This window comes from Pristiophorus japonicus, unplaced genomic scaffold, assembly GCF_044704955.1.
Source record: "Pristiophorus japonicus isolate sPriJap1 unplaced genomic scaffold, sPriJap1.hap1 HAP1_SCAFFOLD_360, whole genome shotgun sequence".
Lineage (NCBI taxonomy): Eukaryota > Metazoa > Chordata > Chondrichthyes > Pristiophoridae > Pristiophorus > Pristiophorus japonicus.
This window is the reverse complement of record NW_027253435.1, coordinates 30,959-54,938: the sequence shown is the minus strand read 5'-3', so window position 1 is coordinate 54,938 and position 23,980 is coordinate 30,959. Positions and strand designations below refer to the sequence as shown.

At 48.8% G+C, this 23,980-nt stretch overlaps 1 protein-coding gene across 1 annotated transcript in view; it reads left to right on the top strand.

Annotated features, from left to right (window-relative positions):
• The window catches only part of LOC139250262 (serine/threonine-protein kinase MRCK alpha-like), a gene marked incomplete at its 3' end in the record, with an annotated part of 472,269 nt that extends 459,722 nt beyond the window's left edge, over positions 1–12,547 (top strand). The window contains exons 29-31 of the mRNA XM_070872760.1: positions 5,905–6,003; positions 10,796–11,012; positions 12,485–12,547. Coding sequence (XP_070728861.1) covers positions 5,905–6,003; positions 10,796–11,012; positions 12,485–12,547 — 379 coding nt within the window. The remainder of the gene's footprint in view (positions 1–5,904; positions 6,004–10,795; positions 11,013–12,484) is intronic.
• Positions 12,548–23,980: the final 11,433 nt, after the last annotated feature.

The window sequence follows — 23,980 nt, the reverse complement described above, 5'->3', positions numbered from 1 at the left end:
GAGCGCGGGTCGGGGAGGCGGGGAGCGGGAACAGGAGCGCGGGTCGGGTCGGGTCCAGGCGGGGAGCGGGAACAGGAGCGCGGGTCGGGTCGAGTCGGGGGAGCGGGAACAGGAGCGCGGGTCGGGTTGAGGCGGGGGAGCGGGAACAGGAGCGCGGGTCGGGTTGAGGCGGGGAGCGGGAACAGGAGCGCGGGTCGGGTCGGGTCAGTTGAGGGGGGGGGGGGGGGCGGGGTGTCGGGTCGGGTCTGGTCCGGAGGCAGGGGTGGGGGGGGGGGGCGGGTGTCGGGTCTGGTCTGGTCCGGAGGCAGGGGTGGGGGGGGGAGCGGGTGTCGGGTCGGGTCTGGTCCGGAGGCAGGGGGTGGTGGGGGGAGCGAGTGCCGGGTCTGGTCGGTGGGGGGGGGGGAGCAGGAGCTGGCCGTGGGAGGAGCCTTAGTCACGCAATCCCCAGTGAGGCCATTCAGCCAGGGCTAGGGGCTGCGTGCTTCGGGCCCCTCCCACACAGTTTTGGGCGCCTGGAGCTACTGCACTTGCGTGCCGACTGTAGCGCGCATGTGCAGAGATTCCGGCACTGTTTTCAGCGCAGGGACCTGGCTCCGCCCCCCCCCCACAGCTCGTGCTGGCTGCGCCGAGGGCCAGAGGACCTGCAAGTAGGTGGACAATACCGAGGATTTTTTTAGGCGCACTTTGTGGCGCAAAAAACGGGCGTCCAGGTCGGGACTGCGCTGTTCTAGGCGCGTGTGGAAACTTGGGCCCATTGTTTCTCTCTCTTGTCTAGCCTTTGTTGTGTGTGTCTCTCCCCTTGGGTGCTGACCTCTCGTCTCTTTCTACTCCTCTTGTCTCTCTCCTCAGGTGATCTCTCCCCTGTTATGTCCGTCCGTCTCTCACACCCCCCACCTCCCCCACACATCCCCACCTCCCCCCCACTCCCCCACTCCCCCCCCACACTCCCCTCACTCCCCCACCTCCCCCCCCCTCACTCCCCACCTCTCCCCTCACTCCCCCACCTCCCCCTCACTCCCCCCACCCCCCTCACTTCCCACCTCCCACCTCACTCCCCACCTCACTCCCCCACCTCCCCCCCCACCCCCCACCCCCCACCACCCCCCCACTCCCCCACCACCCCCCCACTCCCCCACCTCCCCCCACTCCCCACCTCCCCCCCACTCCCCCACCTCCCCCCCACTCCCCCACCTCCCCCCCACTCCCCCACCTCCCCCCCACTCCCCCACCTCCCCCCCACTCCCCACCTCCCCCCACTCCCCCACCTCCCCCACTCCCCACCTCCCCCCCACTCCCCCACCTCCCCCCCCACTCCCCACCTCCCCCCCACTCCCTCACCTCCCCCCCCACTCCCTCACCTCCCCCCCCACTCCCCCACCTCCCCCCACTCCCCCACCTCCCCCCCACTCCCCACCTCCCTCCCACTCCCCCCACCTCCCTCCACTCCCCACCTCCCCCCCCACTCCCCCACATCCCTCCCCCCTCCCCCCCCCTCCCCCCCCCACTCCCCCACCCCCTCCCTCCCCCTCCCCCCTCCCTCCCCTCCCCCTCCCTCCCCCTCCCCCCTCCCCCCCCCCACTCCCCCACTTCCCCCCCACTCCCCCACTTCCCCCCACTCCCCCCCCACTTCCCCCCACTCCCCCACTTCCCCACTTCCCCCCCACTCCCCCACTTCTCCCCACTCCCCCACTTCCCCCACTCCCCCACTTCCCCCCCACTCCCCCACTTCCCCCCCACTTCCCCCCCACTCCCCCACTTCCCCCCACTCCCCCACTTCTTTCTCCCTCTCCCCCACATGTTTCCTGCCTCTCCTTCTTACCTTCTCCATTTCTCTTTCTTTCCCTTCCCCTCTCTCTACATCTTGCTCCTGCTTTCTTCCTGCATTCTCTCTTTTTTGCTTGTGCCCTATCTCACTCCCACACTTGGTCCCTGTCCTTTCTCCCTCTCACTCGCTGCTCGCTGCCCCAGTCACATTTCTGTCTACTATTTTTCTCTTCTTGGGCTAATTAGAAGCAGTGGCACTGATTAAATGGTCAGTGAATCAGTAGCACATGACCTGAGAATGCATTGGAGCAAAACCCAATAGACTACATGGGGTTGGCATTTCCTGAGAATGGGACATATTATTTCTATTAAATCAGGAATTACTCTAGCTGCATAGATGCGGGTTAATGTTCTATACATTGCAGCATTATTATCAAGGTTATAGTCTGGTGATTTCAACTTCTAGGTTTTTCAGTTGTGTTAAATTGCCCAAAAACAAAAGGTATGAAGTAAGCAGGTGGAGCTGAGAGCAGTTACTAACATGTTCCAATAAAAGGCCAGAGTCATACTTAATTTAATTTGATACAGTGTGAACGTGGAGCCGCATCATATTGTGCTGCAGTGTGTTCTGGTCTGGGTTCATGCCCACAGTTCTGCACATCCTCACTTCCTGATCTCCGCCATGTTGCTGGGGAAGCGGAGCGGTGGTATGAGGTGCTCGATGGAGCTCGGGCTTATACCCTCCCTGCCTTCCTTCGGGAAGATCAGAAGCAGAGTCAGCCCAAGCTGCACTAGTTTATTTTGTATGGGTCTGGGGACAGGCCTGCCCCTGATGGTGCACTGACCATAGTGTATGGAACAAGGACCATTTTGTTGTAGTAGAAAATTTTCACAATAGGGTTTATTCTGCCTCAGTAAAACAAAGTGGGAAAGCCCTACTTGAATTGTGGAAATGGGTGCCTGCTCCATTAAAGTTCTTACTTATATGTTATAAATTGGTGGAGTCCTATTTGATTTATATATTTTACTCTCATTGTTTGCATTGCATGTACCTACATCTTCCCATTTTGTGGCACAGTGTCTCAGTAAAGTATCGCCCCCAAAAAGCATTTTCTGTCTGCAGCCATTGCACAAGTGTCTGTTAACTGAATCATCTTGATTGTCTTAATTGCCTTGATTTGTCTGCATGACACGTAGCACTATGTTTACAGCCTTAATCTCTTTGCAAATCAAGTCCTTCGAAATGACAGCTGGGTTATTTCTTGTATATTCTGGACTCCTGCATGTCACACCATGAAAGGGAAGGTGAGCTGCTTCCAGGTTTCTGTCAGTGCTGCTAAAAGATGGTTTGCCCCATGGTTCATATTTTCTCCTTCCCTCCTCCATGTCGCCCCCGTCATCGCCGCGGATGCCCGAGGACCAAATATCCTAGCACTGGTGGCTGTTACTGTGTCTATCGGCTCTGTGTCAATAAATGGGATCAACAGAACCAGAAGGAGCTATTCACCTATTCACCTAATGGGGCTATACTGCTGTAATGCAAGCCTGTGGGCCCAAGCATGGATCACTGGAATCGCCTCAGAACTTTCTCTATTCTAGTGAAAAGTGCCTCAGTTTCTCTATCTTCTGCTCATAATTAAAGCCTCTCATAGGAACATTAGGAAAAGGAGTAGGCCATTCAGCCCCTCAAGCCTGTTCTGCCATTTAATTAGATTGTGGCTGATCTGTACCTCTACTCCATTTACTCACCTCTGCTCCATATCCATTGATACTCTTACCTAACAAAAATCTATCGATCTCAGTCTTGAAGGCTTCAATTGTCCCAGTATGCACAGCCTTTTGGGGGAGAGAATTCCAGATTTCTACTGTCCTTTGTGTGAAAAAGTGCCACCTGATTTCATTCCTGAACGGCCGAGCTCTAATTTTAAGATTATGTCCCCTTGTTCTTGATTCCTCCACCAGAGGAAACAGTTTCCCTCTATCTACCCTATTGAATCCCTTAATCATTTTAAATATCTCGATTAGATCACTACTTAATCTTCAATACTTAAGGGAATACAAGCCAGATTTATGAAACCTGTCCTCATAATTTAACCTTCTAAAACATGGTAGCATCCTAGTGAATTTCTTTTGCATCCTCTTCATGTATATATTTTATCATTCTTCAGCCCAATCACACCACCTTAATGTCTCTGTATTAAATATTAGCTGACCTCAATCAACCCAATGTACTAACTTGTCCATGTCCCCTTGCTCATTTACAGTGCTCTTGGCAGTTAACTGCTCTCAATTTCCGTGTGTCTGTAAATGTTGGAGTTTGCACCCCTATAATCTGATTCATTTATTTATATACATGTATATATTGAGAAGAACAATGATCCAACAATGACCCCTGGACAACACCAGTATTTGCATTCCTCCAGTACAAAAGGCACACATTATCCACTCTCTTCTGTCTTTGAGCCAACTTCCTATCCATGCTACCATATTCCCTTTTTAATTTTATCAACAAGCCTCCTACATGTACCTTTTTGAAGTTTCTTATACACAACGTCTGCTGTATTTTCTTTATTGATACAATTTTATTTTCTCAAAGCACTCTATTCAATTTGTCAGACAAGACGTGCATTTTGCCAAGCACACTGTCTTTAATTAATACATGTCTTTCTAAGTGAATATTAGTTTTATACCATATTATGGTCTGTAGAAGCTTACCCACTAACGATGAATGGCCGGATGGTCTGTAGTTATCTGCTTTATCCCTTTTTGAACAGGAGCATTATATCGGCAACCCTTCCAAGGATGTTAAAGAGATTGTCATCAAAGCCTCTGCTATTTCCTTTCTGACTTCCCTAGAATGCTGGAATGCTATTTGGGGCCCCACTGTCTCCTTTACTTTGAGTTCACCAATGTTTCAGTACTATGTTGTTCTCGTCACTTACCCCATATAATTGCTCCTGTACTAACTCATAAAAGCATAAGAATTAGGAGGAGGAGTAAGTCATATGGCCCTTTGAACCTGCTCCGCCATTCAATAAGATCATGGCTGATCTTCGACCTCAACTTCACTTTCCTGCCCGATCCCCATATTCTTTCATTCCCACTATCACTCTCTTCTGTGAAAATCAATACAAAGTGTTCTTTTAGTGTCTCCTGCGTTCCTTCCACCTTCATGAAAGAAAAATCCTTTTTAGTCTCCAATTGGCCCTACCCTTTCTTTCTGTTCTTTACTTTTTATGTAATTCATGTAAAATCCTTTACTATTTTCACTTTATGATCCCTCTCATTGCTTCAAAGTTCCTGCCAAAGAGAAGAAGCTCTTTCAGTGTTTCTGAACAAATCAGGTGACTAAAAAATCCACCCTTATAGCTTGAGAATCAGCTGTACAGAAACCAGCCCACATCATATTTCTCAATTAGTCATTTTCCTAATGCCTACATTCTCAGTATTTCGTGCTGAGCAATAACTCTTCAACATAACTGATCTGGGAGCAATAATAATATCTTGATGTGCCATGGGATAATTCTCAAAAGGTTAGGTTGATGGATCTGATCTGAGTCTGTTATCGATGAGATGTGGCAAGAGGTTTGGGCCATGGTGCTTAATACTAATCAAAGATAACTCAGCTAACATTAGTACGTGGATACTACTATCACATCTCTCCCCAACTTTATCATACGAGCCTGTTAGTGTCTGATCTACACTGGGAATAGAATGTGAAAACATGAGCCTTTGGTCCTGTCCCCAGGTGAAACTCTTTTGTCATTGGATTTTTTGCCTCCTGCCACCATAGTTATGGTGGCTTTCTGTCTGATCCAACTTATTGTTTGCTTGGTCTCCTTTGGAGAAGACTGTTAATCAAACAATCAGGCATTTGTTTGAGAATGTGCTCATTGTCACCAGAGAGGTATATTGCCTTAATGCAAAGACTATCAGCATTTCTCAACTGCATCACCTGGCTACACTTTGCTGTGGGAAGTAGCTAACCTTTGTGAAAGTTTGTCTTCACCGCATTTTGGAGCCCCTTCTGAATTCAACCCTCTTTCTCTTCTCATCCCCATCTTAGCCTTAGCGGATGTGGTAGTTCAACCCCTTCTGACAGGTGGACCTCTGATGTAGCTTTTCTCTTCTCTGCCTTAGGTTCCGCTTACAGCAGAACCGGGTAGGTGGGTTGGGCCCATTAAACAGACCCCAAAACTCCATTCCGCACGCGATCGTAAAACTGCGACTCATATTAAGGTATTTTTACTCTCTGTACAATTAATGCTGTTCCTTCCTCATGGAGCTGACACTTCCATATCTTTGCACCCCCCTGGTACGTACTCCTTGGTGATGTAGACCCTCTAAGGACTACTTACCCACTGTTGATCGGACCTGAATATGATGCCCTTCTTCCCCAGTATAGAACTAAAACTCAACAAGTACTACTTAAAATACTTCATGGACGTCTTTTTACTTCCTTATTTAATGGTTTCTTTCTCCACAAGTGCAGTGTGACTACATAACTCATGAGCAGCAACCTTTCAAGTGAATTTGTTTATCCTCCTAAGTGGAGGATTTATCCATGAATAAAAATCCTGTTTCGCACCGAGCTACAACTGCAGTGGGATCATAATTATTCACCACAAAGAAGGGATATTCAAAACTGGCAGATAATCGAGGATTCTCACATTACCTTTCAGTGGGTATTTTAAATTAATTTATCTAGCATAAACAGTTTTTCAAAACAAAAAAAAATTTCTGACCGAAGACCCATGTGGTGAACACCGTCACCACAAGAACTGCAATCGTTCACCGCCACTTCTCAGGGCAACTAGAGATGGGCAGTAAAAGCGGCCTTGCCAGCGAAGCTGACCTCCCAAGAACAATTTTTAAACATTTTGGCGATCCACCACTCCAACTAGCTTCCCAGTCCCAACTCCCTCAAAAATAATTGAGTGTGCACGTAACTGAGACACAGATAAATGAGGTTCCATAATTGAGGAAATGAAGCTCACTCCTCCAATGGACCATGTATATTATTCCGGTCCATGATTTTCCTCAGCTGACTCTCCTGCGGGAGGTGAATAGCACAAGTTAAAAGATCTCTCCCTGACCGCTGGGAGTAATGATGTGAAAACGTCACGTTATTAGTCGAGCAATAAATCTGTATTCATGAACCCTGCCAAGCTCTATTCTGCAGGAAAGGCTTCTATGATCCTAACAGGATTGCAATGCTGCATAGTGGATTTGACTGACCCTCTATAAAACCCATTTTGATTCTGAATGATCAGCCTTCTGTTGAACTCCTGCCTGGTTTAATCACTCTCACTGAAGGGGAGATTTGGTCGGGGGTGGGGGGGGGGGGGGGCAGGAGGAAAACACATTCATTTCCTCACTGTGGTGTAAATGGTGAGACAAGAGCTGTGTGAACCGAATTTTCTTTTTCTTACAACCCCAACCTCCATGAAGTATGGTTAAAAATTACAGTACATCGCGCCTGTGCCAGATAAAGTGCAACGCTTCCGTTAAATGTTTCATGTACTAACAAAAACTGTAATCACTAAACCATGTGACTGTCATTGTGAAGCAGTGGCATCATAAATGTCAAAAATGTGCTTTGTTTTGTTGAACAAGCCTGGAATGGTCATGAAAGTACATTAATTTTAAAAATTGCTACCTGTATTTTACTATTTATGGTAACCAGCAATGATGTGATAATGTAGCCACTTGTGAAGCTCTCACTTTTTGATGCCTGATGTTTACCAGATCTTGTCATTGGCCCTGGCCCTCGCTTTCTGCAGTTGTGGAAGCAGATGAATATTAGCACCAGAAGCATGCCAGAGTTTGTGTGCTTTATCAACACTTATGATAATAGATGAAAGCACTTAGCAGGGATTGACAGTCAATTCCACTGAGCAACTACCACATCATAATTAGCATCTAGGATGATTAAAAAAAGAAATTATACACTGGAAATAGCTGGTTAAAGTATCCTATTAGATCGATCGATTGTATTTAAAACAATATATTCAATCGTATGTATATGTATAAAAATGATCTTTGTTTAGCTTGTTGCTTTCTTCCATGACTAGTGGATGTCAAAGATCCCATGGCACTATTTTGAAGAGCTGGGGTGTTCTCCCTGGTATCCCAGCCAACATTTAACCCTCAGCCAACACCTAAAACAGATGATCTGGTCATTATCTCATTGTTACTTGTGGGAACTTGCTGTGCCCAAATTGGCTGCCGCATTTCCAACATTACAACAGCGTCTACATTTCAAAAAAGTACTTAATTGGTTGTAAAGTACTTTGGGACATCCTGAGGTTGCAAAAGGAGCTATAGAAATGCAACTCTGTTCTTCCTTTGCTGCCACTATTCGGAGCTGCACCAGACTGATATCAAGTTACCCATCCCAGGAGTTCTGTTTTTTTTCATTTTCTTCTTTCTTGAGGTCAATAGTTTGCCAGAATTATCTCTCTTCTCTACCTTATCCGCTCCTCTCCTCCCCTAAAAATGCTGCCTCTTACTGTGTGGCACTGTTCCATGGGCCAACTCCACACTGCCAGATCAGTCCATAGGTTATTTAATCCTTCCAATCCCACAGATGCTGAAACATAGAAAATAGGTGCAGGATTAGGCCATTCGGCCCTTCGAGCCTGCACCACCATTCAATAAGATCATGGCTGATTATTCCCTCAGTACCCCTTTCTTGCTTTCTCTCCATACCCCTTGATCCCTTTAGCTGTAAGGGCCATATCTAACTCCCTCTTGAATATATCCAATGAACTGGCATCAACAACTCTCTGCGGTAGGGAATTCCACAGGTTAACAACTCCTCTGAGTGAAGGAGTTTAGAAACATAGAAAATAGGTGCAGGAGTAGGCCATTCGGCCCTTCGAGCCTGCACCGCCATTCAATGAGTTCATGGCTGAACATGCAACTTCAGTACCCCATTCCTGCTTTCTCGCCATACCCCTTGATTCCCCTAGTAGTAAGGACTTCATCCAACTCCTTTTTGAATATATTTAGTGAATTGGCCTCAACAACTTTCTGTGGTAGAGAATTCCACAGGTTCACCACTCTCTGGGTGAAGAAGTTTCTCCTCATCTCGGTCCTAAATGGCTTACCCCTTATCCTTAGACTGTGACCCCTGGTTCTGGACTTCCCCAACATTGGGAACATTCTTCCTGCATCTAACCTGTCTAAACCCATCAGAATTTTAAACGTTTCTATGAGATCCCCTCTCATTCTTCTCAACTCCAGTGAATACAAGCCCAGTTGATCCAGTCTTTCTTGATAGGTCAGTCCCGCCATCCCGGGAATCAGTCTGGTGAACCTTCGCTGCACTCCCTCAATAGCAAGAATGTCCTTCCTCAGGTTAGGAGACCAAAACTGTACACAATACTCCAGGTGTGGCCTCACCAAGGCCCTGTACAACTGTAGCAACACCTCCCTGCCCCTGTACTCAAATCCCCTCGCTATGAAGGCCAACATGCCATTTGCTTTCTTAACTGCCTGCTGTACCTGCATGCCAACCTTCAATGACTGATGTACCATGACACCCAGGTCTCATTGCACCTCCCCTTTTCCTAATCTGTCACCATTCAGATAATAATCTGTCTCTCTGTTTTTACCACCAAAGTGGATAACCTCACATTTATCCACATTATACCTATCTGCCATGCATTTGCCCACTCACCTAACCTATCCAAGTCGCTCTGCAGCCTCATAGCATCCTCCTCACAGCTCACACCGCCACCCAGTTTAGTGTCATCTGCAAATTTGGAGATATTACATTCAATTCCTTCATCCAAATCATTGATGTATATTGTAAAGAGCTGGGGTCCCAGCACTGAGCCCTGCAACACTCCACTAGTCACTGCTTGCCATTCTGAAAAGGACCCGTTTATCCCGACTCTTTGCTTCCTGTCTGCCAATCAGTTCTCTATCCACATCAGTATATTACCCCCAATACCATGTGCTTTGATTTTGCACACCAATCACTTGTGTGGGACCTTGTCAAAAGCCTTTTGAAAGTCCAAATACACCACATCCATGGTTCTCCCTTGTCACTCTACTAGTTACATCCTCAAAAAATTCTAGAAGATTTGTCAAGCATGATTTCCCCTTCATAAATCCATGCTGACTTGGACAGATCCTGTCACTGCTTTCCAAATACGCTGCTATTTCATCTTTAATAATTAATTCCAACATTTTCCCCACTACTGATGTCAGGCCAATTTTATTGCCCATATAGAGTATGAATCTGCCAATCCTGCCGGATAGTGCGTTGCTACACTGAGACATTGCAACTAAAAATAAAATGAAGCTCAGAGACTGGGTTGGGTTATTTTCCAGTTCTTGCACAGCAAAAAATGTTGATACTCCAAAGATTGGGCAGCAAAATGTCTGCAATAAATCCTTAGTCTTAAAGTAGACATCTCTGTTTGGGGCCAAAACCTGCGGTTATTGAAGCAGGGAAATTCGTTAAAAGTATTCCATGGCAAAGTCTGCCTGAACTAGTTGGTAACTTGATAGGTTATAAGCAGTACCCCTCTAATTGACTCGTATGGTACTGGCAAATAGTTAGCATGATAGGGATAGCTGCCCATGATAAAGGTGGATGCTATAGGTGGTGGGGACTGTGTTGGTGCAGGCTGTCCATTTAAAGTTTAGACATCTTTGTAAAGATGAATATGTTTTATACCGGTATTTGTCAGTTACTCCTAAAAGTAGTTTACACAGTGACCATGCAGATAGGGGCTGGAATTATTTTTAAATAGGTGCTGGTCTCCAAGACTGCAGGGCAGGAGGCAGAACATTAATAGTCGGGACAAGTCAGCCATCAGTTAAGCAATCAAAGGGATGAGCAGAAAGTTTTGTTTATACAATCTGGCTTGTCTCCAGTCAGCAGAGTTTTCAGGTCAAGCTAATAGAGCGCATTAAAGCACGTAAGGCTCGGGTAAAATAAAAGCGCGCAGGCAGTTTAACTCCGCGATCAGCGCTGTCTGGGTTCTCCCTTAAGTCATGTCTTTGTTCTCTGCAGGTTACGACCTCCCAGCTGTCAACGTCCAACAACAAGTGTTCAATCCTGATACTGGCTGACAGCGAGAATGAGAAAAATAAGTGGGTGGGGCTGCTGAACGAGCTGCACCGGATCCTGAAGAAGAACAAACTCAAGGACCGATCAGTCTTCGTTCCGAAGGAAGCTTATGACAGTGCCCTGCCACTCATTAAGACAACTCAGTCAGCCGCCATCATAGGTAGGAGCCAGCTGACTGCCTTTTCACTGAAGCTGATAACTCTCAGCATATAACGGCTGCAATGTTTACCTACATAGTAAAAACAGTGACTACACTTCAAAGATAATTAGTTGGCTATAAAGCGCTTTGGGACGTCCCGAGAACATGAAAGGCACGATGTTTCTTTTAATTCAACATATCAAAACCTTTCCTACTCGACCTTTTCTCTTCCAAGTGCCATTGTTAGCTCAGTGGTGTCTCTCAGTCAAAAGATTCCAGAGACTTGAGTACATCATCTAGGCAGATGCTTCAGAGCAGTACTGAGCGAGTACCGTTTTTTGAAGGAGACATTTAACCGAGGCCCCATCAACCTGTTTGGGTGGAAGTTCAGCAGCAGAATTTTCCCTTTGTCCTGGTCAGCATTTACCAAAAACACAGATTAGCTGGTCATTTAACTCTCTCATTGTTTGTGGGACCGTGCTCTGTGTAACTTAACTGGGTTTAATAACATAACACGAGTAAGTATGCTTCACAGGAACAGGCCATTCGATCCAACTGGCCTATGCTGGTATTTATTCTCCCCACGTGCCTCAATCCATCTTACTTCATCTCACCCTGTGAGTGAGTGGTCGGTTCCCAGCAGTGACAATCGCTCCACTTTGAACATCACTCAGTGTGTTGCAGGCTCGCTCCAACTCACTGATGTGAAGCCCTGGAAATGTTACCATAATTCAGGCCTAATTCCCTCCCAAACCAGGCGGGCATAACATGGAAGCCATCAGGCAGTGTAGAGTGAGTGCAGCTGGAGGCCCACGGAACGGTCCCCAGCAGTCATTTATACAGCATCTTTCACTTCGAAAAAAGGCCCGAGGCACTTGACACAGGCGCAATTAGACAAAAATCAATTCTAAGCTAAAGAAGGCGATATTAGGAGGGGTAACAAAGAGGTCGGTTTTAAGGAGGGTCTCAAAGGAATGAAATCCCCCTTCCGGGACTTAACTTCGAGCCGCTGTCAGTGAGGCTAGCAGCCCAATATTCTTTTTAATGAGTTGCCTGTGGAGAGCTGACAGTCCCGGTAGCTCTCACAAAACATGTTCATGAAGCGCTAGGACTAATATCGAGCTGGCCTAGGGCCTCCCGCTTGAAACATGCGTTGTTGGTTATGGTCCTGAAAATGGGCCATAGCCCATTTCCACGCCAAAATAATTTGGGGCAGTTCAAGTTTCTAGTGGGCCCTGCACAGAACTGCCTATAATTTGGCATTCATTTTGTCAATTAAAATCAGGGAAGCCATAGAACTGCTAATGTGGGAAAAGGAAAATTCACGCTGGTGCAGTCGTAATGCTTGAGGTTGAAACTGAAATGTGCTGTTGGAGCACAGTGGCTGGTATCTCGCATCTTTGCCAAGCATGAAATATTGACCCATAAGAGAAAACCACATTGCAATATGCCAAATATTAACACCTGTCCCTCTCACTGTTACTGTATTCTAGATCATGAAAGGATAGCACTGGGAAATGAAGAAGGATTGTTTGTAGTGCATGTCACCAAAGACGGTAAGTAGATTTCTTTCGTACTTTCGCTGAACAGGTCCTGTAGAATTCCGCAAGCGGTAATGTTTCAGATTTATTAGTCGTCTGTTTATCACCAGCATAAACAGCAAATAAGTTTCATACTTTGATTTTGAGCTCCTGTGAGTGCTCATTTGTCATGTAATTTAATTGTACATTCTCTCCTTTAGTTTTCCTCCCATGAGGTCTTCCAGCTGGTCACAGTGGGTTACAAGTGGTTACACAGAAATGCGAAGTCCAATGCAAAAATATGAGCCCTCCCCATACAAATTATCCAAGCCCCTGTCCCCAAGCACACAAACTACAAGCATTCCAGAACAAATTCAAGTCCACTTTCAAATCGACAAACTGCATATGCTCAGAAAGCACACATGTGGTTTAAAGTTTGGTGCAACTATTTCCTAAAATAAAAATTTCCACTTGAAGCCTGGGATTGCTCACTTTCTCTCTCTCTCGCTTTTGCTTTCTCTCTCTCTCTTTCTCTCTCTCGCCCTTGCTTTCTCTCTCTTTCTCTCTCTCTCTTGCTTTCTCTCTCTTTCTCTCTCTCTCTTGCTTTCTCTCCTCTCGTTCTCACTTTCTCTCTCTATCGCTCTTGTTCTTTCTCGCTCGTGCTTTCTCTCTCTCTCGCTCGTGCTTTCTCTCTCTCTCTCGTGCTTTCTCTCTCTCTCGTGCTTTCTCTCTCGTGCTTTCTCTCTCTCGCTCTTGCTCTTGCTTTCTCTCTCTCGCTTTCTCTCTCTCTCTCTCGCTCTTGCTCTCTCTCTTGCTCTCTCTCTCGCTCTTGCTTTCTCTCTCGCTCTCTCTCTCGCTCTCGCTCTCTCTCTCGCTCTTGCTTTCTCTCTCTCTCGCTCTTGCTTTCTCTCTCTCTCGCTCTTGCTTTCTCTCTCTCTCGCTCTTGCTTTCTCTCTCTCTCGCTCTTGCTCTCTCTCTCTCGCTCTTGCTCTCTCTCTCTCTCTCTCTCTTGCTCACTCTCTCTCTCTCGCTCTTGCACTTGCTTTCGCTTTCTCTCGCTTTCTCTCTCTCTCTCTCGCTCTTGCTCTCTCTCTTGCTCTCTCGCTCTTGCTTTCTCTCTCGCTCTCTCTCTCGCTCTCGCTCTCTCTCTCGCTCTCTCTCTCGCTCTTGCTTTCTCGCTGTCTCGCTCTTGCTTTCTCTCTTGCTTTCTCTCTTGCTTTCTCTCTCTCCCGCTCTTTCTCTCTCCCGCTCTCGCTTTCTCTCTCTCTCGCTTTCTCTCTCTCTCGCTCTCGCTTTCTCTCTCTCTCGCTCGCTTTCTCTGTCTCTCGCTCTCGCTTTCTCTCTCTCGCTCTCGCTTTCTCTCTCGCATTCTCTCGCTCGCATTCTCTCTCCCTCTTGCTTTCTCTCCCTCTCGCTTTCTCTCCCTCTCGCTCTCGCTCTTGCTTTCTCTCTCGCTCTCGCTTTCTCTCTCGCTCTCGCTTTCTCTCTCGCTCGCATTTTCTCTCTCTCTGGCTTTCTCTCTCTCCTCGCTCTCGCATTCTCTCTCTCTCTCTCTCTCTCTCGCTCTTTCTCGCTCTCGCTTTCCCTCTCACATTCTCTCTCTTGCTTTCTCGCTCTCGCTTTCTCGCTCTCGCTTTCTCTCTCAACTCTCTCTCGCTTTCTCTCTTCTCTCTCTCTCTCTCTTGCTCTCGCTTTCTCACTTGCTCTCGCTTTCTCTCTCGCTCGCATTCTCTCTCTCTCTCCTCGCTCTCGCATTCTCGCTCTCTCCTCGCTCTCGCATTCTCGCTCTCTCCTCGCTCTCGCATTCTCGCTCTCTCCTCGCTCTCGCATTCTCGCTCTCTCCTCGCTCTCTCCTCGCTCTCGCATTCTCGCTCTCGCATTCTCGCTCTCGCATTCTTGCTCTCTCTCGCTCTCTCTCGCTCTCTCTCTCTCGCTTTCTCTCTCTCTCGCTTTCTGTCTCTCTCTCTCTCTCTGTCCTCGCTCTCGCATTCTCTCTCTCGCTCTCGCATTCTCTTGCTCTCGCATTCTCTCTCTCGCTCTCGCATTCTCTCTCTCGCTCTCGCATTCTCTCTCTCGCTCTCGTATTCTCTCTCTCGCTCTCGCATTCTCTCTCTCGCTCTCGCATTCTCTCACTCGCTCTCGCATTCTCTCACTCGCTCTCGCATTCTCTCTCTCGCTCTCGCATTCTCTCTCTCGCTCTCGCATTCTCTCTCTCGCTCTCGCTTTCTCTCTCGGTCTAGCATTCTCGCTCTTGCTCGCTCTCGCATTCTCTCGCTCGCTCTCGCTTTCTCTCTCTCTCGCTTTCGCTTTCTTTCTTTCTCTCTCTCGCTCTTGCTTTCTCTCTCTCTCTCGCTCTTGCTTTCTCTCTCCTCTCTCTCTCTCGCTCTCGCTTTCTCTCTCTTTCTCGCTTTCTCTCTCTTTCTCGCTTTCTCTCTCTCGCTCTTGCTTTCTCTCCCTCTTGCTTTCTCTCCCTCTCTCATTCTCTCGCTTTCTCTCTCTCTCTTGCTTTCTCTCTCTCTCTCGCTCTTGCTTTCTCTCTCTCTCGCTCTTGCTTTCTCTCTCTCTCGCTCTTGCTTTCTCTCTCTCTCGCTCTTGTTTTCTCTCTCTCTTTCTCTCTCTCTTTCTCGCTTTCTCTCTCTTTCTCGCTTTCTCTCTCTTTCTCGCTTTCTCTCTCTCGCTCTTGCTTTCTCTCCCTCTCTCATTCTCTCGCTTTCTCTCTCTCTCTTGCTTTCTCTCTCTCTCTCGCTCTTGCTTTCTCTCTCTCTCGCTCTTGCTTTCTCTCTCTCTCGCTCTTGCTTTCTCTCTCTCTCTTGCTTTCTCTCTCTCTCGCTCTTGCTTTCTCTCTCTCTCTTGCTTTCTCTCTCTCGTTCTCGCTTTCTCTTGCTCGCATTCTCGCTCTCTCTCTCTCCTCGCCTTCGCATTCTCTCTCCTCGCTCTCGCTCTCGCATTCTCTCTCCTCGCTCTCGCATTCTCTCTCCTCGCTCTCGCATTCTCTCTCCTCGCTCTCGCATTCTCTCTCCTCGCTCTCGCATTCTCTCTCCTCGCTCTCGCATTCTCTCTCCTCGCTCTCGCATTCTCTCTCCTCGCTCTCGCATTCTCTCTCCTCGCTCTCGCATTCTCTCTCCTCGCTCTCGCATTCTTTCTCCTCGCTCTCGCATTCTTTCTCCTCGCTCTCTCTCTCTCCTCGCTCTCGCATTCTCTCTCCTCGCTCTCGCATTCTCTCTCCTCGCTCTCGCGTTCTCTCTCCTCGCTCTCGCGTTCTTTCTCCTCGCTCTCGCGTTCTTTCTCCTCGCTCTCGCATTCTCTCTCCTCGCTCTCGCATTCTCTCTCCTCGCTCTCGCATTCTCTCTCCTCGCTCTCGCATTCTCTCTCCTCGCTCTCTCTCTCTCCTCGCTCTCGCATTCTCTCTCCTTGCTCTCGCATTCTCTCTCCTCGCTCTCGCATTCTCTCTCCTCGCTCTCGCGTTCTTTCTCCTCGCTCTCGCGTTCTTTCTCCTCGCTCTCGCGTTCTCTCTCCTCGCTCTCGCGTTCTCTCTCTCGCTCTCGCGTTCTTTCTCTCTCGCTCTCGCGTTCTTTCTCTCTCGCTCTCGCGTTCTTTCTCTCTCGCTCTCGCGTTCTTTCTCTCTCGCTCTTGCGTTCTCTCTCGCTCTTGCGTTCTCTCTCGCTCTTGCGTTCACTCTCTCTCTCTCTCGCTCTTGCTTTCTCTCTCGCTCATGCTTTCTCTCTCCTCTCTCTCTCTCGCTCTTGTTTTCTCTCTCTCGCTCTTGTTTTCTCTCTCTCGCTCTTGTTTTCTCTCTCTCGCTCTTGTTTTCTCTCTCTCGCTCTCGTATTCTCTCTCTCGCTCTCGTATTCTCTCTCTCTCGCTCTCGTATTCTCTCTCTCGCTCTTGCTTTCTCTCCCTTTCTCTCTCGCTCTTTCTCTCTCTCTCTCGCTTTCTCTCTCTTTCTCGCTCTTGCTTTCTCTCCCCTCGTTCTCACTTTCTCGCTCTATCGCTCTTGCTCTCGCTCTTGCTTACTCTCTCGCTCGTGCTTTCTCTCTCTCTCTCGCTCGTGTTTTCTCTCTCTCTCTCGCTCGTGCTTTTTCTCTCTCGCTCTTGCTTTCTCTCTCTCGCTTTCTCTCTCTCGCTTTCGCTTTCTCTCTCGCTCTCTCTCTCGCTCGTGCTTTCTCTCTCTCTCGCTCGTGCTTTCTCTCGCTCGCTCGTGCTTTCTCTCTCTCTCGCTTTTGCTTTCTCTCTCTCGCTCTTGCTTTCTCGCTCTTGCTTTCTCTCTCTCGCTCTTGCTTTCTCTCTCTCGCTCTTGCTTTCTCTCTCTCGCTCTTGCTTTCTCTCTCTCGCTCTTGCTTTCTCTCTCTCGCTCTTGCTTTCTCGCGCTCTCGCTCTTGCTTTCTCTCTCACTTGCTCTTGCTCTCCCTCTCTCTCTCGCTTTTGCTCTTGCTTTCGCTCTCTCTCACTCTCGCTCTTGCTTTCTCTCTCGCTCTTGCTTTCTCTCTCTCTCACTCTTGCTTTCTCTCTCTCATAGAAACATAGAAAATAGGTGCAGGAGTAGGCCATTCGGCCCTTCTAGCCTGCACCGCCATTCAATGAGTTCATGGCTGAACATGCAACTTCAGTACCTCATTCCTGCTTTCTCACCATACCCCTTGATCCCCCTAGTAGTAAGGACTACATCTAACTCCTTTTTGAATATATTTAGTGAATTGGCCTCAACAACTTTCTGTGGTAGAGAATTCCACAGATTCACCACTCTCTGGGTGAAGAAGTCTCTCCCCATCTCGGTCCTAAATGGCTTACCCCTTATTCTTAGACTGTGACCCCTGGTTCTGGACTTCCCCAACATTGGGAACATTCTTCCTGCATCTAACCTGTCTAAACCCATCAGAATTTTAAACGTTTCTATGAGGTCCCCTCTCATTCTTCTGAACACCAGTGAATACAAGCCCAGTCGATCTAGTCTTTCTTGATAGGTCAGTCCCGCCATCCCGGGAATCAGTCTGGTGAACCTTCGCTGCACTCCCTCAATGTCCTTCCTTAGGTTAGGAGCCCAAAACTGTACACAATACTCCAGGTGTGGCCTCACCAATGCCCTGTACAACTGTAGCAACACCTCCCTGCCCCTGTACTCAAATCCCCTCGCTATGAAGGCCAACATGCCATTTGCTTTCTTAACCGCCTGCTGCACCTGCATGCCAACCTTCAATGACTGATGTACCATGACACCCAGGTCTCATTGCACCTCCCCTTTTCCTAATCTGTCACCATTCAGATAATAGTCTGTCTCTCTGTTTTTACCACCAAAGTGGATAACTTCACATTTATCCACATTATACTTCATCTGCCATGCATTTGCCCACTCACCTAACTTATCCAAGTCACTCTGCAGCCTCATAGCATCCTCCTCGCAGCTCACACTGCCACCAAACTTAGTGTCGTCCGCAAATTTGGAGATACTACATTTAATCCCCTCATCTAAATCATTAATGTACAGTGTAAACAGCTGGGGCCCCAGCACAGAACCTTGCGGTACCCCACTAGTCACCACCTTCCATTCTGAAAAGTACCCATTTACTCCTACTCTTTGCTTCCTGTCTGACAACCAGTTCTCAATCCATGTCAGCACACGACCCCCAATCCCAGGTGCTTTAACTTTGCACATTAATCTCTTGTGTGGGACCTTGTCGAAAGCCTTCTGAAAGTCCAAATATACCACATCAACTGGTTCTCCCTTGTCCACTCTACTGGAAACATCCTCAAAAAATTCCAGAAGATTTGTCAAGCATGATTTCCCTTTCACAAATCCATGCTGACTTGGACCTATCATGTCACCTCTTTCCAAATGCGCTGCTATGACATCCTTAATAATTGATTCCATCATCTTACCCACTACCGATGTCAGGCTGACCGGTCTATAATTCCCTGTTTTCTCTCTCCCTCCTTTTTTAAAAAGTGGGGATACATTGGCTGCCCTCCACTCCATAGGAACTGATCCAGAGTCAATGGAATGTTGGAAAATGACTGTCAATGCATCCGCTATTTCCAAGGCCACCTCCTTAAGTACTCTGGGATGCAGTCCATCAGGCCCTGGGGATTTATCGGCCTTCAATCCCATCAATTTCCCCAACACAATTTCCCGACTAATAAGGATTTCCCTCAGTTCCTCCTCCTTACTAGACTCTCTGACCCCTCTTATATCCGGAAGGTTGTTAATGTCCTCCTTAGTGAATACCGAACCAAAGTACTTGTTCAATTGGTCTGCCATTTCTTTGTTCCCCGTTATGACTTCCCCTGATTCTGACTGCAGGGGACCTACGTTTGTTTTTACTAACCTTTTTCTCTTTACATATCTCTCACTGGCTCTCACTTTCTCTCTCGCTCTTGCTTTCTCACTCTCTCGCTTTTGCTGTCTCTCGCTCTCGCTCTTGCTTTCTCTCTCTCGCTCTTGCTTTCTCTCTCTCGCTCTTGCTTTCTCTCTCTCGCTCTTGCTTTCTCTCTCTCTTGCTCTTGCTTTCTCTCTCTCGCTCTTGCTTTCTCTCTCTCTTGCTCTTGCTTTCTCTCTCTCGCTCTTGCTTTCTCTCTCTCTTGCTCTTGCTTTCTCTCTCTTGCTCTTGCTTTCTCTCGCTCTCTTGCTCTTGCTTTCTCTCTCTCTCTCTCTCGCTCTTGCTTGCTCTCTCTCGCTCTTGCTTGCTCGCTCTCGCTCTTGCATTCTCTCGCTCTTGCATTCTCTCGCTCTTGCATTCTCTCGCTCTTGCATTCTCTCGCTCTTGCATTCTTTCGCTCTCGCATTCTCTCGCTCTCGCTTTCTCTCGCTCTCACTCTTGCTTTCTCTTCCTCTCGCTCGTGCTTTCTCTCTCGCTCGTGCTTTCTCTCTCGCTCTCGCTTTCTCTCTCTCTCTCCTCGCTCTCGCATTCTCTTTCTCGCTCTCGCATTCTCGCTCTCGCGTTCTCTCTCTCGCTCTCGCGTTCTCTCTCTCTCTCGCTCTCGCATTCTCTCTCGCTCTCGCGTTCTCTCTCTCGCTCTCGCGTTCTCTCTCTCGCTCTCGCTTGCTCTCTCTCTCGCTCTCGCTTGCTCGCTCTCGCTTTCTCTCACTCTCGCTCATCCTTTCTCTCTCGCTCTTCCTTTCTCTCTCTCGCTATTCCTTTCTCTCTCTCGCTCTTCCTTTCTATCTCTCGCTCTTCCTTTCTTTCTCTCTCGCTCGTGCTTTCTCTCTCGCTCATGCTTTCTCTCTCCTCTCTCTCTCGCTCTTGTTTTCTCTCTCTCGCTCTCGCTTTCTCTCGCTCGCATTCTCGCTCTCTCGCTCACGCTTTCTCTCTCTCGCTCTCGCATTCTCTCTCTCGCTCTCGCATTCTCTCTCTCGCTCTCGCATTCTCTCTCTCGCTCTCGCACTCTCTCTCTCTAGCTCTTTCTCTCTTGCTCTCGCTTTCTCTCTTGCTTTCGCTTTCTCTCTTGCTCTCGCTTTCTCTCTCGCTCTCGCTTTCTCGCTTTCTCGCTTTCTCTCTCCTCTCTCTCTCCTCTCGCTTTCTCTCGCTTTCTCTCTCTTGCTCTTTCTCTCTCTTTCTCTCTCTTTCTCTCTCTTTCTCTCTCTTTCTCTCTCTCTCTCTCTCTTTCTCTCTCTTTCTCTCTCGCTCTCTCTCGCTCGCTCTCGCTCTCGCTCTCTCTCTCCTCTCGCTCTCTCTCCTCTCGCTCTCTCTCCTCTCGCTCTCTCTCCTCTCGCTCTCCTCTCGCTTTCTCTCTCCTCTCGCTTTCTCTCTCGCTCTCGCTTTCTCACTCGCTCTCGATTTCTCGCTCTCTCTCGATTTCTCGCTCTCTCGCGCTCTCTCTCGCTCTCGCTCGCTCGCTCTCTCTCGCTCGCTCTGTCTCTCGCTCGCTCTCTCTCGCTCTGTCTCTCTCTCGCTCTCGCATTCTCTCGCTCGCTCTCGCTTTCTTTCTCTCTCGCTCTTGCTTTCTCGCTTTCTCTCTCGCTCTTGCTTTCTCTCTCTCTCTCTCGCTCTTGCTTTCTCTCTCGCTCTTGCTTTCTCGCTCTCTCGCTCTCGCTTTCTCTCTCGCTTTCTCTCTCGCTTTCTCTCTCGCTCTCGCTTTCTCTCTCTCTCGCTCTTGCTTTCGCTCACTATCGCTCTTCCTTTCTCTCTCGCTCGTACTTTCTATCTCGCACTTGCTTTCTCTCGCTCTCGCTCTCTCGCTTTCTCTCTCGCTTACTCTCTCGCTCTCACTTTCTTTCTCTCTCTTGTTCTCGCTTTCTCTCTCTATCGCTTTTGCTTTCTCTCTCTCTCACTCTTGCTTTCTCTATCGCTCTTCCTTTCTCTCTCGCTCTTCCTTTCTCTCTCGCTCATACTTTCTCTCTTGCACTTGCTTTCTCTCTCGCTCTCGCTCTCGCTTTCTCTCTCTCGCTCTCGCTTTCTCTCTCGCTTTCTCTCTATCGCTTTCTTGCTTTCTCTCGCTTTCTCTCTCGCTTTCTCTCTCGCTCTCGCTTTCTTTCTCTCTCTCACTCTCGCTTTCTCTCTCGCTCTCGCTTTCTTTCTATCGCTCTCTCTCTTGCTTTCGCTCTCTCTCTCTTGCTTTCTCTCTCTCTCTTGCTTTCTCTCTCTCTCTTGCTTTCTCTCTCTCTCTTGCTTTCTCTCTCTCTTGCTTTCTCTCTCGCTCTCTCTTGCTTTCTCTCTCTCTCACTCTTGATTTATCTCGCTCTCGCTTTCTCTCTCTCTCTCACTCTCGCTCTCTCTCTCTCTCGCTTTCTCTCTCTCTCTCTCTCGCTTTCTCTCTCTCTCGATCTTGATTTATCTCGCTCTCGCTTTCTCTCTCTCTCTCTCTCTCTCTCTCTCTCTCTCTCTCTCTCTCTCGCTTTCTCTCTCTCTCTCGCTTTCTCTTTCTCTCTCTCTCTCTCGCTTTCTCTCTCTCGCTCTTGCTTTCTCTCTCTCGCTCGTGCTTTCTCTCTCTCTCGATCTTGATTTATCTCGCTCTCGCTTTCTCTCTCTCTCTCTCTCTCGCTTTCTCTCTCTCTCGCTTTCTCTCTCTCTCTCTCGCTTTCTCTCTCTCGCTTTCTCTCTCTCGCTCTCGCTTTCTCTCTCTCGCTCTTGCTTTCTCTCTCTCGCTCGTGCTTTCTCTCTCGCTCGTGCTTTCTCTCGCTCTTGCTTTCTCTCGCTCTTGCTTTCTCTCGCTCGTGCTTTCTCTCTCGCTTTCTCTCTCGCTTTCTCTCTCGCTTTCTCTCTCGCTTTCTCTCTCGCTTTCTCTCTCGCTTTCTCTCTCGCTTTCTCTCTCGCTTTCTCTCTCGCTTTCTCTCTCGCTTTCGCTCTCGCTTTCTCTCTCTCGCTCTCGCTTTCTCTATCCTCTCGCTCTCTCCTCTCGCTCTCTCTCCTCTCGCTCTCCCTCCTCTCGCTTTCTCTCTCCTCTCGCTTTCTCTCTCCTCTCGCTTTCTCTCTCCTCTCGCTTTCTCTCTCCTCTCGCTTTCTCTCTCCTCTCGTTTTCTCTCTCCTCTCGTTTTCTCTCTCCTCTCGCTTTCTCTCTCCTCTCGCTTTCTCTCTCCTCTCGCTTTCTCTCTCCTCTCGCTTTCTCTCTCCTCTCGCTTTCTCTCTCCTCTCGCTTTCTCTCTCTCTCTCGCTCTCTCGCTCTCTCGCTCTGTCTCTCTCGCTCTGTCTCTCTCGCTCTGTCTCTCTCGCTCTGTCTCTCTCGCTCTGTCGCTCGCTCTCTCTCGCTCTCGCATTCTCTCGCTCGCTCTCGCTTTCTCTCGCTCGCTCTCGCTTTCTCTCTCTCTCGCTCTTGCTTTCTCTCTCTCTCTTGCTTTCTCGCTTTCTCTCTCGCTCTTGCTTTCTCTCTCTCGCTCTTGCTTTCTCTCTCGCATTCTCTCTCGCTCTTGCTTTCTCTCTCTCGCTCTTGCTTTCTCTCTCTCTCTCTCGCTCTCGCTTTCTCTCTCTCTCGCTTTCACTCTCTCTCTCTCTCTCTCGCTTTCTCTCTCTCTCTCTCTCGCTTTCTCTCTCTCTCTCGCTTTCTCTCTCGCTTTCTCTCTCTCTCTCTCCTCTCGCTTTCTCTCTCTTGCTCTTTCCCTCTCTTTCTCTCGCTTTCTCTCTCCTCTCGCTCTCTCCTCTCGCTCTCTCTCCTCTCGCTCTCCCTCCTCTCGCTTTCTCTCTCCTCTCGCTTTCTCTCTCCTCTCGCTTTCTCTCTCCTCTCGCTTTCTCTCTCGCTCTCGCTCTCTCGCTCTCTCGCTCTCTCGCTCTGTCTCTCTCGCTCTGTCTCTCTCGCTCTGTCTCTCTCGCTCTGTCGCTCGCTCTCTCTCGCTCTCGCATTCTCTCGCTCGCTCTCGCTTTCTCTCGCTCGCTCTCGCTTTCTCTCTCTCTCGCTCTTGCTTTCTCTCTCTCTCTTGCTTTCTCGCTTTCTCTCTCGCTCTTGCTTTCTCTCTCTCGCTCTTGCTTTCTCTCTCGCTTTCTCTCTCGCTCTTGCTTTCTCTCTCTCGCTCTTGCTTTCTCTCTCTCTCTCTCGCTCTCGCTTTCTCTCTCTCGCTCTCGCTTTCTCTCTCGCTTTCTCTCTCGCTTTCTCTCTCGCTTTCTCTCTCGCTTTCACTCGCTCTCGCTTTCTTTCTCGCTCTCACTCTCGCTTTCTTTCTCGCTCTCACTCTCGCTTTCTCGCTCTCGCTTTCTTTCTCTCGCTCTCGCTCTTGCTTTCTCTCTCTCTTGCTTTCGCTCTCTCTCTCTCTTGCTTTCTCTCACTCTCTCTTGCTTTCTCTCTCTCTCTCTTGCTTTCTCTCTCTCTCTCGCTTTCTCTCTCTCACTCTTGATTTATCTCTCTCTCTCGCTTTCTCACTCTCTCTCACTCTCTCTCTCTCTCTCTCTCTCTCTCTCGCTTTCTCTCTCTCTCTCGCTTTCTCTCTCCTCTCTCTCTCGCTCTTGTTTTCTCTCTCTCGCTCTCGCTTTCTCTCGCTCGCATTCTCGCTCTCTCGCTCACGCTTTCTCTCTCTCGCTCTCGCATTCTCTCTCTCGCTCTCGCATTCTCTCTCTCGCTCTCGCATTCTCTCTCTCGCTCTCGCACTCTCTCTCTAGCTCTTTCTCTCTTGCTCTCGCTTTCTCTCTTGCTTTCGCTTTCTCTCTTGCTCTCGCTTTCTCTCTCGCTCTCGCTTTCTCGCTTTCTCGCTTTCTCTCTCCTCTCTCTCTCCTCTCGCTTTCTCTCGCTTTCTCTCTCTTGCTCTTTCTCTCTCTTTCTCTCTCTTTCTCTCTCTTTCTCTCTCTTTCTCTCTCTCTCTCTCTCTTTCTCTCTCTTTCTCTCTCGCTCTCTCTCGCTCTCTCTCGCTCTCGCTCTCTCTCTCCTCTCGCTCTCTCTCCTCTCGCTCTCTCTCCTCTCGCTCTCTCTCCTCTCGCTCTCCTCTCGCTTTCTCTCTCCTCTCGCTTTCTCTCTCGCTCTCGCTTTCTCACTCGCTCTCGATTTCTCGCTCTCTCTCGATTTCTCGCTCTCTCGCGCTCTCTCTCGCTCTCGCTCGCTCGCTCTCTCTCGCTCGCT